We start from the raw sequence: 14882 nt of genomic DNA, 5'->3' as shown, positions 1-14882 counted from the left end.
TGGGAGGGTGAGCATATGGGGGACACAGAGGATGGGAGATGGAGTAGTATTTCTATTAAAGGGAGAGAGTTGATTTCTTCAATCCTATAGTACAGAATAAGTTATAGAAATGGTAGGGTACTATATGTAAAGATGGCTCAATAGTTTGACTATTGTTCCCATGTGCCAATTTAATTTAATTTAAATTGTCTTATCAAAACATGGACAAAGCTCCATTTTCTGTAGTAAGAATGTCTTACATTAAACAAAAATGACTCAGGATCAATAGGTCATCTCCATCTCTGCAAGCACTGTGGGGAGAAACTAAGCCTTCTTTAACAGCACAATAAACATCGGCAACTTAAAAATGTTGTCCCTAACTTTATAAAAATTACTTGTGAACTTGATTTAGAACTAATGTTGCGCTTCAGAGGTTAGCAACATAAAAGTGAAACTTCTGATTGGGATCTGAGATATCATTTTAATTTATGCTTTTAGTGTGGTTGATGTTGACTGTACTGAAAGTTACAGTGCACTACCCCTTGAAAATACCAAAATAAGCCTGTTTGGATTTCTGTTATTTAACAGTTTCACTCAAATACAATAAATATGTACTTCAGACTTGCTGCAGTGCATGTCTAAATAGTTGTTGTCTTTTTAGTCACTTCAGAGAAGTTGCCTGCAACATAATTATTGTGTACAACACTCACTAAACTAACTGGCTCTAATCTTAAAACGTTATGGTTAAGTCTAATTTTCAGAAGACCTCAGGTGTTTTTTTTCCAAACAGCAGGGCCATATCAGAAATGTATGGGAATAAATGCCACGCTGTACACACGATCTGACTCAAAATCTAATTTTTCTCTCATCTGTCAATTTCTTTATTGCATCTTTATTGTGTTTACGCGACTCTAATACAAAAGTGATACGAGAGAGCACTGCATTATAAAAATGAACAGGCTGCAGAGGAAAGGCAGAAAAAAAACGAGACATGTTGATGTTCATGACACATCCTCAAGTTTTACAACTACTGTTCCTTCTTCTGATCTTCTCTATAAAAGTTTAGAAAGAAAACGCTGACAAAGTCCACATGTCAACACAATGCCTTTTATTCATTGTTGTTTGATTGCCTGGAAAGTACATTGTTTCTTTTACTCTCTTGTTTCTTTGAGTGCTTTACATGCACAGCACAGTATATTAATGCAAACAGCCAGCTTTTTATTTGCTACACCTTAACAACCTACAGTTGTTAGTTTTTATGATCATAGAAAGTCTGATAAGATTGTTATGCCATCTGTGCTGACAGGCTATTTGCACTACAATGGTTTAATCTACACATTGATATAAAGTCTACAGCAATTTTTTTCTCTCCAAAATGTAGTTATAATTTATTTTTGATAAATTATCAGTTACAGTTGTGTAGCACTCAAACTTGATTTTGAGTTGCTTACAGAAAAGTGAACACAAACATTTGAGGGAACTTTAACGCAAAACTACTGAAACTGTTCCAAATACAAGATTAATATCCAACATCAAAACCAAAGATACAGTTTTGATAGATGACTAATACAGATCCAAAACTTTGTTGAATTTGGGCTGACATTTCTGAATGCAAAGACAAAGGTCTTATATTTGTCTGGCAACATTCTGCATTTACAACATTTAGTTTTGTCCTTTGGGCTCCCTGAAGGTTAAACAACAAGCAACCTGGAGGCTTCACTCAAACTTGATTCCCTGGGCCAGAGGAAGATCTTTGCTGTAATTTATTGTGCATGTCGAACGCCTCATGTATTGCTTCCAAGAGTCACTGCCTGACTCTCTTCCACCTCCTGTATGTTTCTCCCCACCAAAGGCTCCTCCAATCTCAGCTCCGCTTGTGGGGATGTTGACATTCACGATGCCACAGTCGGATCCTTTGGGCCCCAGCCAGCGGAAAACCCGACCCATATCTTTGGTGAAGATGCTGCTGGACAGGCCCTGCTTGACCTCATTGTTCCAGGCAAAAGCCTCCTCTTCTGTCTTGAACTTGAGGACGTAGAGGATGGGGACAAAGGTTTCGGTGTGGACAATGGGTGCATCGTGAGCCAGTCCTGTAATGATGGTGGGCTCCACATAGTTACCAGGGCGGTCCATCACCTTTCCTCCACAGACAAGAGTGCCACCCTGATGCTTGGCCTTCTCAATAGCTGCAAGATACTGCTCCATAGCTTGTTTGGTGTGCAGAGGACCATACATGGTGCTGGGGTCCCAGGGGTCTCCAATGCGGACCTGTTTGTAGGCCTTTGTGATCCTCTCAACCACTGTGTCATGAACACTCTCATGCAGCATCAGCCTCCTGGTTGTGGTGCAGCGCTGGCCAGCAGTTCCCACAGAAGCGAAGACAGCGGAGGGCACCACAAGATTCAGGTCAGCGTCTTCAAACACGATGATAGCATTGTTTCCACCGAGCTCCAGCAGTTTCTGACCGAACCTTTCTTGCACCATCATGGCCACCATCTTGCCAACATGGGTGCTGCCAGTGAAAGACAGCAGGTCCACACGCTCATCCTTCGCCATGGCTGTGCCAATATCAGCGCCGCCACAGGTCATGGCGCAGATAGCACCGGGCAGATTGTTCCGCTCCAGTACCTCAGCTACAATCTTGGTAACTGCAACACTTGTGAGGGGGGTGGTTGGAGCGCCTTTCCAGAGGCAGACGTTGCCGCAGGTCAGAGCGATGGCATTGTTCCAGCCGTAGACAGCCACCGGGAAGTTAAAGGCAGTGATGATGCCAACAAGACCAACTGGGTTCCACTGCTCGATCAGCGCATGGCCTGGTCTTTCTGAAGGCAGGATGGGCCCGCCAATCATTCTAGACAGACCCACAGCATAATCACAGACATCAACGTACTCTTGAACTTCACCCACTCCCTCCACGTAGATCTTGCCCATTTCGAGGGATACCAGGCTTCCAAGGACTTTGATCTTCTTTCTCAATGCATCACCAATCTGCCTCACAATCTCCCCTCTTTTTGGAGCTGGAATATCTGCCCACATCTTCCAAGCTTCTTTTGTCTTCTGGACAGTTTCTTCATACTCCGCCAAAGTAGCCTGGGTAACTCTGGCAATCGGCTCATTGTTGGCGGGGCAGTACGACGTGACGACCTCCCCGCTGCCTCCCCAGCTCCCGTTGTAAACACCGGGGTTGTCCTCTGACAAACCCAGCTCTTTCAGCCAGGAGTATTTGGGCTGGTTGATGAGGAGGCCTGACATGGCTGCTGACTGCTGGCAGTGGACTGATGCAAATTTATTTCTCAAGAGGAGCCTACTGTGCCAGGCAAGGGTCAGAGTGAGGCAGCGCTGCATGGGTGCTGGACAGAAACCAAGTTAAAAATTAATTCTTCCATGTCTGAAAAACATTCAGGAATAATTGTGGCCAAAACAGTCAACCATTGATTGCTTTCATAATGTATTAATCTGTTGATTACTTTTTAAATGATAATTACAAAGTAATTGTTTCATTGATAAAAAGGCAGAAAATTGTGAAGAATGCCAAACGCAACAACTAAGATTAAACTCAAAAGATATGACTTCTTCTGACCAACCAACAGTTAAAAGAATTGAAAATCTTCAGTTTCAAATTATATAAAAGTCCTCTCAGTTGAAAGGGCTGATATACAGAATGATTGACATTCCTCTTGATAAAATAGAATTGTGATACTATGCCAATTAATCTATAATTTAATGTACTCATCATGAGCTTGAGTTTAGTCAAGGTCAAGAATGAACTCACTTTCAAAATAAATAAATAACTTTGCAACAGGGAATGATGTCAGACAACAGGTGTTAACCAGAGAATGCTAGCACAAAAACAGGAGCTTTTTCTTATAACTTCTTCTCTGTGAATGTCAAACTGTGCACACAGCGTAGCGCAAGACAATATTATGAAAGCCAAAACAATTAGCCAATTAATCAACTAATTAACCACAGACAATTTTAATAAAACAATTAATTGTTTGCCATTTTATTAAGCCAAAATGCTAAAAAAAAAAAAAAAAAAAAAAAAAAAAAAAAAAGTGACTCACTTGTTGGTTTTCTTCGTCTTCTATGATGATAAATCTACATTTTCATTGTTAGTTAAATAAAACAAGCAATTGTTGGGCCGTGAAAAGAAACATGATTCCCCCCCCCCAGTTTAACTTACATTTATTCTTAGGACTATAAATGATAATAATTCACATTTTTGAGTTGTACGAGTTTCATAGTTCATATAACCATACCTCTTCTCTGAGTGAATGTACTCGGCGAGTTACCAAATCATAAACACCAACTGCGCTTGCGCAATTAATCTAACTTTGAACAACCAGGACGCACGAGGCTGCAGAAACGTATGTCCCATATAGAGATAGGGAAGTAATTACCCCCCCAATATCACTGAATGTTAACCACAAGGATAACGCGAGGTGTGCATTTTAGAATTTGCACTTGTCAGTGTCACGGTTTTTGTAGCATGCCGTGACATGGTCGCCAAAAATCGGTCTTGTTGGCTGTAACGACCGTGACTCAAGGTCCCGCAGTAAACGCTCACTAAATTTAACCCCGCCGTTGCAAAGACGGCTCTCGCGCTATTTGTACGTTGGTTTTCAACCTTAAAAAGTAACTTCGTGATACTTATGACCAGTTTTAACTCACGTTGATATCAAGTCTTCAGGGCCACGTTCGCTCCGGAGCACGGAAGTACTTGCAGTCACGTTATTACAACGTCACAAGTGAAACGGAAGTACCGATCGAATACTGCGTTCTGATTGGACAGCGAGCTCAACGCAGTGTGGCGCCCGCTTCGTCAGATTGATCCATGCTAACAAATTCCCTTTGTTGTGATTAACCGGTCAGCGGCTGTGTTTCTACTATAATCATTTCTATTGGGAAATATCCTGTTGCGATACTTTAAAGGATGAGTGGCGGAGTGTACGGAGGCGGTGAGTGGGCTCTTGTGATTTAAATCAACTTGTCCACGTTGTCCCGATCTGTAGCACTTAGCCAGCTAGCTCTGCTAACGTTTAGCTTCGCGCTAAACTTGAAGCTACGTTCTTGCGAACATTTATAACCGTGACGAGATTCAGCACGCGTGGTTTTTTTTTTTATGTTCACTTCAGGCGGCCTCGTCTTGTGGTCAAAGTTTTGTTCTTGTGACGGTCATTGCAAAGCAACCCCCATTGGCACCGCCTGGTTAGCAAGGAAATGAATGAAAGTGGGCATGGCGAGCTCATGAACACATCCAGTCGGTGTCACGAAAAACAACGAAACGTTAAACTAGATTTAATTTACCTTTACGACTGTTATCTTTTCTTCTGACTGTAACGTGTCGAAGGAAGCTTTCCTCAAATGTTTTTATTTTTTTATTTTATTTTTAAAGTGTATCGGCTTTTCTGATTATTTAAATAAGTAATTTGTGCTGTTTTTTTATTATTATTATTATTATTCGCAACAACCAGGGCTGGGTGGTTTGGACCAAATCAAATATCGTGTTTAAATATTTCACCAAATACCGTGATACTGATATAGCGACGATAAGTTCGGGATGACTATTGGTGCTTTCACAAAAATATTTACACTGAGGTTTTTGATCAATAATGACTAAGTAGGTAAAGGCAAAAGCTGCATTACTTTACTGTCACGCTTCCTTTATAACCAGGAAAAGACAACACCAATGCCATATTATTATATCCAACATCTAAGACGATACCTTCTAATATCTTAACATAATCTCTTGCTCTAGTAATAACTATAATCCTGAATGCAAATTTACTGTAAAGTCAATTACGTCGCATCATTGTGCACAGGTAAGGAGTATTTTACTATGCAACATGGTAGTTGACATTAGTAGTTCATGATGTTGGAACAGTTACCAGATGTGACGTTTCCAAAACAACCTGTGCAGAAAATTGGTGAGAGTTAAGGGAATTAAATGACTGCAACTTGTTATTAGTCACAATTGATTTGCTGTCTTTTGATCAATAACCTGTTAATTTGTCCTGCTGCTGTGCACTTATGCTTATGTGAACCTACTTTGTGTAACAGTGGAAAAAAAAGATAATCCCTTCAAATACTATAAATTCATCTGAAACAGCTCAAACTGCTCTACCATGTGTTTCTGGAGAGAATGTCCTTCCTGTTATTAAGTGCAAAATGATACTCTTTAAAAACACTGCAAAAATGTCATAATGGGCCAAAATGTAATAATAAGGACAATACTCAAATAATGCAACTTTAGCTCTGTATGGCATACTTATAAAGCCTTGCTCATGAGTAAATATCTAATGTACTACTTAAAAAAATTTCTGTGACGGTGTACAGCTTGGGGAAAATAAGAGTCTTTCAACGTATATACATTATTATTTGAGAAAAAACTTCCAATAGTAGTTCCCTCATATATCATTTATCACTATATTCATTCGAATACAAGTTCAAATTATATTTACATCAAATTCAAAGCACCTCTCTCATTTCTGCAGATGAGGTGGGAGCTTTGGTGTTCGACATTGGCTCTTATTCGGTAAGAGCTGGCTACGCAGGCGAAGACTGTCCCAAGGTAAGTGGATCACTCAAGTGACCTGATTAACTATGTGTTTTTTCTTCCTCTGTGTATCTTCATCTTCCCTCTGGGGGCACACCAATGTCAAGAAAAGAGGGCTGTCACCCTGGAGACAGACGGCAGAAATTGAGTTCAGATCACTGGAGTACTTCCTTAGTTTTGATTTGTCTGTGCTATAGGTGGGGAGGTCAAGAATGAATAGGTGAATAAGATAAAGTGTCAGAGACGGACACACATTGACTCTCAGCAGACTAGTCTATGGGGTTTGGTTTTATGCAGATACTACAGTATTATAGATGTCCAAGACTGCCATGCTAGACCTTTCTACTTCCATGCTTTGTCCACTGGTCTCAACTGTGGTATGTGTGCGTTGTCTTTATTAGATTAGATTAGACTTCATTAATCCCACAGTGGGGAAATTTAGTCGTCACAGCAGCATGTACACAGTATGAACACATTTACAAATATGTATGAAATAAACGAAATAAGATAGATACAAAAATAATAATTTTAGAAAAAAATAAGAGCAATAAAAGAATAGATACACACACAGAGACTATAGACACAAAAACAAATAAAATAAAGATAAATAAATACATTACACATACCACTGGCATGTATAATCTCCTCTGTTAGTTTGTATACTTCAACCTGTAATGGAAATTTGAACCGCTGTACAACACTGTCAGGGTTAACATTTCCCTACTTGGTGGTGTGTAACTGGTAACTATAGGAGCACGCTGTCTGGGGCGTGGTGATAGACTTTACTGTCCCTTCAGAGTTACTGCCACACATAACCTTAGTTGCTAGACATACATGTCAGCATCCTTTCAACCATATGCATTGAGCCCCAATGTTCACAAAGATTATAAATTGGTATTACAATATTAGTATCAACTTTTTTGTCAGTTTCACAATGACAAACAAACCTTTGCAGTTTGGCTGTGACATACCTACTAGGGTTGTACCACATTGTATTGTGCACAATAATATAGTTATATTTTTTAATAGGATAAATATAATTTATATCGTGATAATTTCAATATTCCAACTTGTTGACAGCATAAAGCCATATCATACGTTACCTGCACAGCAACAACAAACATGGCTAAAAGCGGGAGGAACTTCAGTAGTATGGAAGTGGTTCAGTTACAAAAGATTAGTTGTCCAACAAACCACAGTAATATAATAGTTTTCACTGATGATTTGAAGTTGAACAGTTACATTTATACTGACATATAAAATAATAACTTAATGTATTGCAATTTTATGTTCTCAAAATGAATAATAAAGTATTTTTCAATATTTGATCATAAAACAATATCGTTATCACAGAAATACCCAGTGATATTGTGATTTAGAGCCATATCGCCCACCCTTAGGACACACTATATGAAGTTTTTGTCTTTCCCAACCCACCTCCTTTAATCCCAACCACGTATAGTGTACTTTCAGTCATGTGACGTTATTTCCCATCCCTGAGGCTTATCGGTTCCCAGAGAAAATACATGATTGTGATATTTAATGCTTCCCTGTGGTTTTGATCTGAGCTGCTGTAATAGAGAAACCCTGCTGACATGCTCGCAGCTGTGCAGACACTGTTTTTGCATGCTGAAATGGTCAAGACGAGCCAAAATATTAGAAAATCAAATCAGGCACTTTATAGAGTTTCCAAACTGTTGTAATGTTTGTCTTCATAAGTCAGAGCAACATTGCTTCACATTCCATCACCTTGATATTTCACAAAAACTTGAATGAATCTACTCATTAAATGTTTGGGACAGTGACGCACTTTGTGATGAAGGTTTTTATACGCGTCTTGACCTGTTCGTGTTTTGGCTTCGATTTGTCTCGGCTCAGGCGGACTTCCCCACAGTGATCGGTGTGACCCTTGACCGGGAGGATGGCAGCACGCCAATGGAGACGGATGGTGACAAGAGCAAGCAGAGCGGCACCACCTACTACATCGATACTAATCAGCTGAGGGTACCCAGAGAGAACATGGAGGTCATGTCTCCGCTCAAGAATGGCATGAGTGAGTGTTCAGTTGATGTGTAGTTTTTGCATATTTTACTGGTATGTCCTTGAGTGAGCAATAATGATTGGGAAGTAATATCGCATAGAAGCAGATATATTTCAAATACAATGGACTGACTGTGACGTGTACTGTATGTGTTGGAAAAGGATCTGTATCTGTTTAGTACAACAAACATACAGTACATCGGTTCATTTGGAAGTGTATGAGTCCGGGGATCTTGTCATGGTCTGTGACGCAAACTCGGCAATGAATGTTTATTATCCAGCTGGCTTGATTCATATCCATAATTAGACCGTTTTGGTCTGGGAACTGACATTGTAGACGCACTTGTCACAACCTTGACCGGCGTATAGATGACGACTGTTCATCATGAATATCAATGACATTATTTGAAGCCCAAGGCGACTCATTATCATGAGCTCTCCCATCTAGCGTCCTCTCAATAGAAGCCAAGCCCCTTTCCATCTTTGGTACATCAAAGTATGGTATGTCTGCGAGTGGTCGTATCTTTCTTTCCTACCACGTTTGCATTTAAATTGTGTGTTTTTCAAACGTCACATTTTTCAGAGCTGTCCCTGCTGCTGCACTAGAGTTAAACCCTTACTAACCAGTGCTGTTACCCTAAAAAAAACATCATCATTGAGTCTTGGGTGTACTTTCCCATGCTCTGGTCTTGAGATCAGTGATTTGGAATAAGCACATTCACTCATGGCAGTCTCAGATGTTTTCTATTTCCTGTAATTGTACTGGCATTTTTCTCACATCTGTTTAATATTACTCATCTAAATCATTCTGTGTTTTCAATTTCAAAACTATGAACTATTTGCGACAAATAGTTCTTTACTTTGTCCACTGATCTGATCATTAAAATAGTCAATTATTAATTTGCCCTAAATCTCTATTAAAATTTCTCAGTTTTGTCCGACAGTCCGAAATCTGTTTTTTAAATGACATTTATCAATGATCAAAATTTTGTCTTGTGCTGAAACAAGCAATTTAAAGTCAACGTATCAGACTTTGTTAAATTGTAATCTGTATTTATTTTTTTCCCACCACATTTCTTTGACATTTTGTGCACTGAATGATTGATCAGGAATATAAGCAGCCGATTAATTAATAATGAAAATACTTGTTAGTTGCAGCTGTTGTCAGTGAATGTCTTCAAGTACTATCCTAAAGATTTCTGCACTGTTCAAAGCATTTAAAGCCACAAAAGTGACTTCTGAAGAATTAGCGACGGCAGATATGAAAGACTGTTGCACCGACCTCGCTGATGATGCTCATCAGAATGTGGTCCAGTGGAGTTTGGCTGTGAGGCTATTTAGAGACGAGTGTGACACCAATCTTAATTGCAGCAGAACAGCACAGTGGGACCACAGGCTCCCTCAGAGGGCTGACCTGGAACATTGGTGCCTGTTGCTCAAATTGTTATCTAAAAAAACCTCATCATCGCTCTAATTTCTCCACCATCTGACCCAGCCAAGATGAACGATAAACGTTTTTTTTTTCTTTGTGACGCTGACTTCCGTAGCCATTAATAAAATACAGACATTCCATGAGAACATTGCTGCTGTGTGCTCAACATATGTCTGCGTTTGTGCCCAGGACTCAGAGCCACAAATGTAAATTTCCTCCAATAACTGCACACCATTTCCCAAAACTAGATGCGGAATTTGAATCATTTTGGCTGTTTCACGTTATGCGCAGATAATTTGTTTGCCAGTTGTTTTCAACTGTTAAAGTATTTTGTTACCTAAAAATCAGAACTCAGAAGTAATTTCACTAAGATCAGAAGTTTGACAAGGTTTGCGCTTGTTTTCTTTCTTCTACCCTGCTGATAGTTGAGGACTGGGACAGTTTCCAGGCCATTTTGGATCACACGTACAAGATGCACTTCAAGTCTGAGCCCAGTCTGCATCCGGTGCTCATGTCAGAGGCATCGGTGAGTTAGTCCTTGTTTCAGCTGGAGTCAACGATGGCGACGTATTGTGTCAAGACCAAACAGTATTCACAAAGTTCATCAGCAAACTATCTATCCAACAGAAAACATCTGGTAAACTTGAGTCCTCTGAAAGTTAGGGATTTAAAGTGTTTTTGTTGTTATCAAAGTCCGATGAGAAAAGGATTTGAAGCAAGGAGTTAGTTTCCCGTGCTGGACCTCCATCACCACACAGAGAGACGTATTAGATTGTGTGCAGCTGACAATGATTTGTTATGAGAGGGCTAACTTCTGTTCTGTGTTTGCAGTGGAACACTCGAGCAAAACGAGAGAAGCTAACAGAGCTGATGTTTGAACATTACAACATTCCTGCCTTCTTCCTCTGCAAATCAGCTGTGCTGTCTGCGTATCCTTTACTGTTTCACCTCACCCAGGACAAACTGCCAGAGTTCATATCGTTAATTTAATCATCACCCCAATGTTTGATAATGGCCTCCAAACCTTCATTTTCCTGATGACAAATTTGTTGAACTGATACGGCATCCGATGCATGTTGAGCTGCACATTATTTCCTTTACTTTGACGATCAAAGCTTTGCCAATGGGCGGTCTACAGGTTTGGTCCTGGACAGTGGAGCCACACACACCACAGCAATTCCAGTACATGATGGCTATGTCCTGCAGCAAGGTGACTATTTCTCTGAATTCTTCCCCGTTGAATAAATTGGCAGCAGATTTGACTTTTGTTAGCGTATAAACCAGGAAAGGAATTATTTGTCAAATTGAATAGAAATATATCATCTTTTACATTTCAGTTCAGTCTGTACATTTTGTTGCCATCTACTGGTTGCCGCAATTTTTCCAGCCCTGCCACAATCAAGCCAGTTTCTCCAACAAAAGTTTCAGTTATTCCAATTTTGCGTTACTATTATATGTTTTTTTATATTGTTGTTCAATCAGATTAATTTTCACACCAACCCAACCCCTCTGTGCTAACATTTCAATACATTTTCAGGATGAAATCAAGTCTTGTAGTAGAGCAGCAATAATTTATTAAATGAATGAGTCAAAAAAGGTCAAATGTTACCAGAATCTAAGTACGAGGTCTGACATTATACCTGGCTCTAAATCTTGTCTATGTGTTCAAGAGAAGGAATTTGGGGCAACATATCAAACACCGCAGTGATGATTATTTGACCTTTAGACCTCAGCTTACTGCAGCATTTTTATTTAAGTAAAAGTTGTCATCAAACGTAAAAGGAAAATATTTTACATATTACATAATACATAAAATTTGTATTTAGAGGAAAGGGAAACACTCCACTGGTCCGGGAATCAGAGAAAATGGAGAGCGTGATAATTTGGTTGTCATTCAAGGCACTTTAGGGTCAAGTACAAACTGTGTGTGTTATATTTAAACTGATGAAGATTTACATTTAAATTTTTGAAAATATGCTTTCAAAATTTTAAGGTTTCTTTAATAAATTGACACATTTTATTTATTCTCTCTGACAGGCATCGTCAAATCGCCCCTGGCAGGAGACTTTATGAGCATGCAGTGTAGGGAGCTTTTCCAAGAGTTAAATGTTGAAATAATTCCTCCCTACATGATCGCATCAAAGGTAAAATCTGTGATAGTGCTACTTACACATTTGAGAGTTTTTCATGTCTTGTGTTTCATTTGGTATATTTTAAATGGTTCATTTTGCTCAGGAATTACTCTTTTTTTTTTTTTTTTTTTTTATATTATACCAACACCACCCGCATTGCTCCCTTTTGTCATCTTCCTTCAGACCAGTCAGTGTCAGCCACAGTGTTTTTGTCTGTACAGGATGGAGTGCGGGAAGGATCCCCAGCCAGCTGGAAGAAGAAAGAGAAACTACCTCAAGTCACCAGATCTTGGCACAACTACATGTGTAATGTAAGCAGGCAACTCGTCGACTCCTCTGGATTTGTTTTGCAGCACTGTAATGATCATGTCTTTGGTTGGTTTGTATTAAATGAGTACCAATTTATCTTGTCTTACTCTCTGCAGTGTGTAATCCAGGACTTCCAGGCATCTGTGCTGCAGGTGTCCGACTCGCCATATGATGAACAGTAAGAGTTATTTGCAACTTAATTATTTAGAGAATAGTTTTTACTCCAGTTTTTGAGCCATGGGTTCACAGATCAGTGCTTCCCAAAGCTTTTTCTCCACATTGCTTCCACTTGAAGCACAAAGTAGGGTGTGAGGGGTTCACATAGACATGGTCATGGGATATGGTTTATTATGCAGGGATTACCAACTTCAAAATACCTTATTCTTTATGCTAGAGCTTCTACAGAGGTTTGCACGCAAAGACTGATCATCTTCTACGAATGTTTCTTGTCAATTTAATTGTAAAAGAGTGAACTTACAGGTTACCCATCTGTCTTTCATCAGGGTCGCTGCGCAAATGCCCACAGTGCACTACGAGCTGCCCAACGGCTACAACTGCGACTTCGGGGCTGAGAGGCTGAAGATCCCAGAGGGGCTGTTTGACCCTTCTAACGCCAAGGTGCGTGTTTGCTTAACATGCTCCGTTAGCCCAAATGTAATCTCAGAGATCGGTAGCGGCTGTAATGGCTGAGCACTCCCTCTCACTGAATACTGCCTCAAATGACAGTGTCCTCTGTTCTGTAAGGTTTATCTGTGTTCAACTGCTTTTCAGTGTTATGAATCCGTTTTGTGTGTGAATACAATGTTTGTTTATTTGGCCTAATCACCTTCAGGGTCTGTCAGGGAACACCATGTTAGGAGTCGGACACGTGGTGACGACCAGTGTGGGAATGTGTGACATCGACATTCGGCCAGTGAGTATTATTAAACATTGTTTCACTTTTTTTTATTATTGTGGATAAAATACGTTTCCTGATCTTATCAGACACTTTGAATTTTAACCAGTAAGCTGATGCTCCTGATTAGAATCAATTTTAACCGAAGATGTTTTGAACACTCAATTCAATTTTTTAATTGTGAGTTTGACAAAGATTCTTTGTTTCACCGTCTGATAAGAGCCAGTGTATGTGCCTGTATGACGCACCTCAGATTTCTGCCTGAATCTTCAAACAAACTCATCTGCTGACCTTTGACCTTTTATCTAAGGGTCTGTACGGAAGCGTAGTGGTGACTGGAGGCAACACGCTCATTCAGGGCTTCACTGACCGACTGAACAGAGAACTCTCCCAGAAAACCCCTCCGGTGAGTAACAGACAGGGCCTCCAGTACTTGATCAATCAATAATATGAATATTTCAGACTTTCGTCACCGGTGCACTTCAAATTCAAAACATAGTTGTTCTGCTTCTGGTCAGTTTAGTTCATTGATTTGTGTCTGATCTTTAAATACATTGTAAAAACACTCCCGTGTTTGCTGCCAGAGTTGAACATGTTTGTATATTTGTATGTGTAGAGTATGAGGCTGAAGCTGATCGCCAACAACACTACAGTGGAGCGCCGCTTCAGTGCCTGGATAGGAGGGTCCATCCTGGCATCTCTTGTAAGGACAAGCGGAAGCCAAATAAGAACATAGAAATGACCTGTTTTCTCTTCATATCACATTACACATCCTCTGAATGCTTGACAACTTTTTTTTAAATGCCCAATAAAACACGTTTTCTTCTTCTTCTTCTTCTTCCAGGGAACCTTCCAGCAGATGTGGATCTCCAAACAGGAGTATGAGGAGGGAGGAAAGCAGTGTGTGGACAGGAAGTGTCCTTAATGTTACCCCCAGCTTCACCCTCATCATCACCGTCTCCGCTCCAAGCTCAGCATCATGAATCGTTCACCTCTGACCTGGAATCAGGAACACCCTCGGTCTTCTTTTGTATTTGTTTTTAATATGGAGTTTGTCCATCATGCTTGTTTGGGATTTATTACAGAAATCAAACACCTACATCAAGTTCCTTTGTTCATGTTCGAACAGTCAGTCCCTTTGCCTTATCTGTGAATTTGTTGGGTGTTTGGTCGAAACCTCGCATCAGCAAAAAGTCAAGTTTCTGATCACACTGGGGGAAAAATAAACTACATATAAAATACAAATTTAGTTGGACCAGATTTCTGCAGAATACCAACAAGGTAAACTGTCTGATTGGGGTCTGTGTTTTGAGGAAGAACCTTTCGGGTTGGGGTGAACGTTGTCTTTTGTTCATAAGCCTTTCTTTTTCTGCGTAGCGTGTGTACTCACTGTAAGCAAAGGCCCCTTTGTTCTCGCCTGTGCTTACTGGTGTGTCAATTCATAAATCTGTATTTAATTTTCACTCTTGTTTGTCATTATCATATGGTCTTTTAAAAATAAAGTTAAATGATTTCTTAATTGAGTCACTAATTGTGTTA

The 14882-nt window shown here is 39.9% G+C and overlaps 2 protein-coding genes across 3 annotated transcripts; one reads left to right on the top strand and one right to left on the bottom strand.

Annotated features, from left to right (window-relative positions):
• Nucleotides 1-1066: 1066 nt before the first annotated feature.
• Nucleotides 1067-4719, bottom strand: aldh7a1 (aldehyde dehydrogenase 7 family, member A1). Of its 2 annotated transcripts, XM_069150020.1 has the most exons (3): nt 4651-4719; nt 4044-4077; nt 1067-3329 (listed from the first exon to the last, which is right to left on the bottom strand). In XM_069150020.1, exon 3 carries the CDS (start codon nt 3322-3324, stop codon nt 1696-1698), a length of 1629 nt encoding a protein of 542 aa, XP_069006121.1. In that variant the 5' UTR covers nt 3325-3329; nt 4044-4077; nt 4651-4719; the 3' UTR covers nt 1067-1695. The 2 variants fall into 2 exon arrangements, with proteins under 2 accessions (XP_069006121.1, XP_069006122.1); XM_069150021.1 differs by lacking the exon at nt 4044-4077 and having other exon boundaries at nt 4651-4713.
• A 56-nt stretch (nt 4720-4775) lies between these two features.
• On the top strand, nt 4776-14870 carry actl6a (actin-like 6A). Its single transcript, XM_069150022.1, has 14 exons — nt 4776-4937; nt 6474-6550; nt 8414-8588; nt 10433-10533; nt 10839-10936; nt 11123-11217; nt 12045-12151; nt 12361-12450; nt 12565-12626; nt 12952-13066; nt 13281-13361; nt 13654-13749; nt 13960-14046; nt 14188-14870. Exons 1-14 carry the CDS (start codon nt 4913-4915, stop codon nt 14266-14268), a joined length of 1290 nt encoding a protein of 429 aa, XP_069006123.1. The 5' UTR covers nt 4776-4912; the 3' UTR covers nt 14269-14870.
• Nucleotides 14871-14882: the final 12 nt, after the last annotated feature.

This window comes from Embiotoca jacksoni, unplaced genomic scaffold (assembly GCF_022577435.1).
Source record: "Embiotoca jacksoni isolate LCO1_2020_lvr unplaced genomic scaffold, fEmbJac1.0.p SCAF_16, whole genome shotgun sequence".
NCBI classification, from domain to species: domain Eukaryota; kingdom Metazoa; phylum Chordata; class Actinopteri; family Embiotocidae; genus Embiotoca; species Embiotoca jacksoni.
Note: the sequence above shows the minus strand (reverse complement) of the source record. Positions and strands in the feature narration are given on the sequence as shown.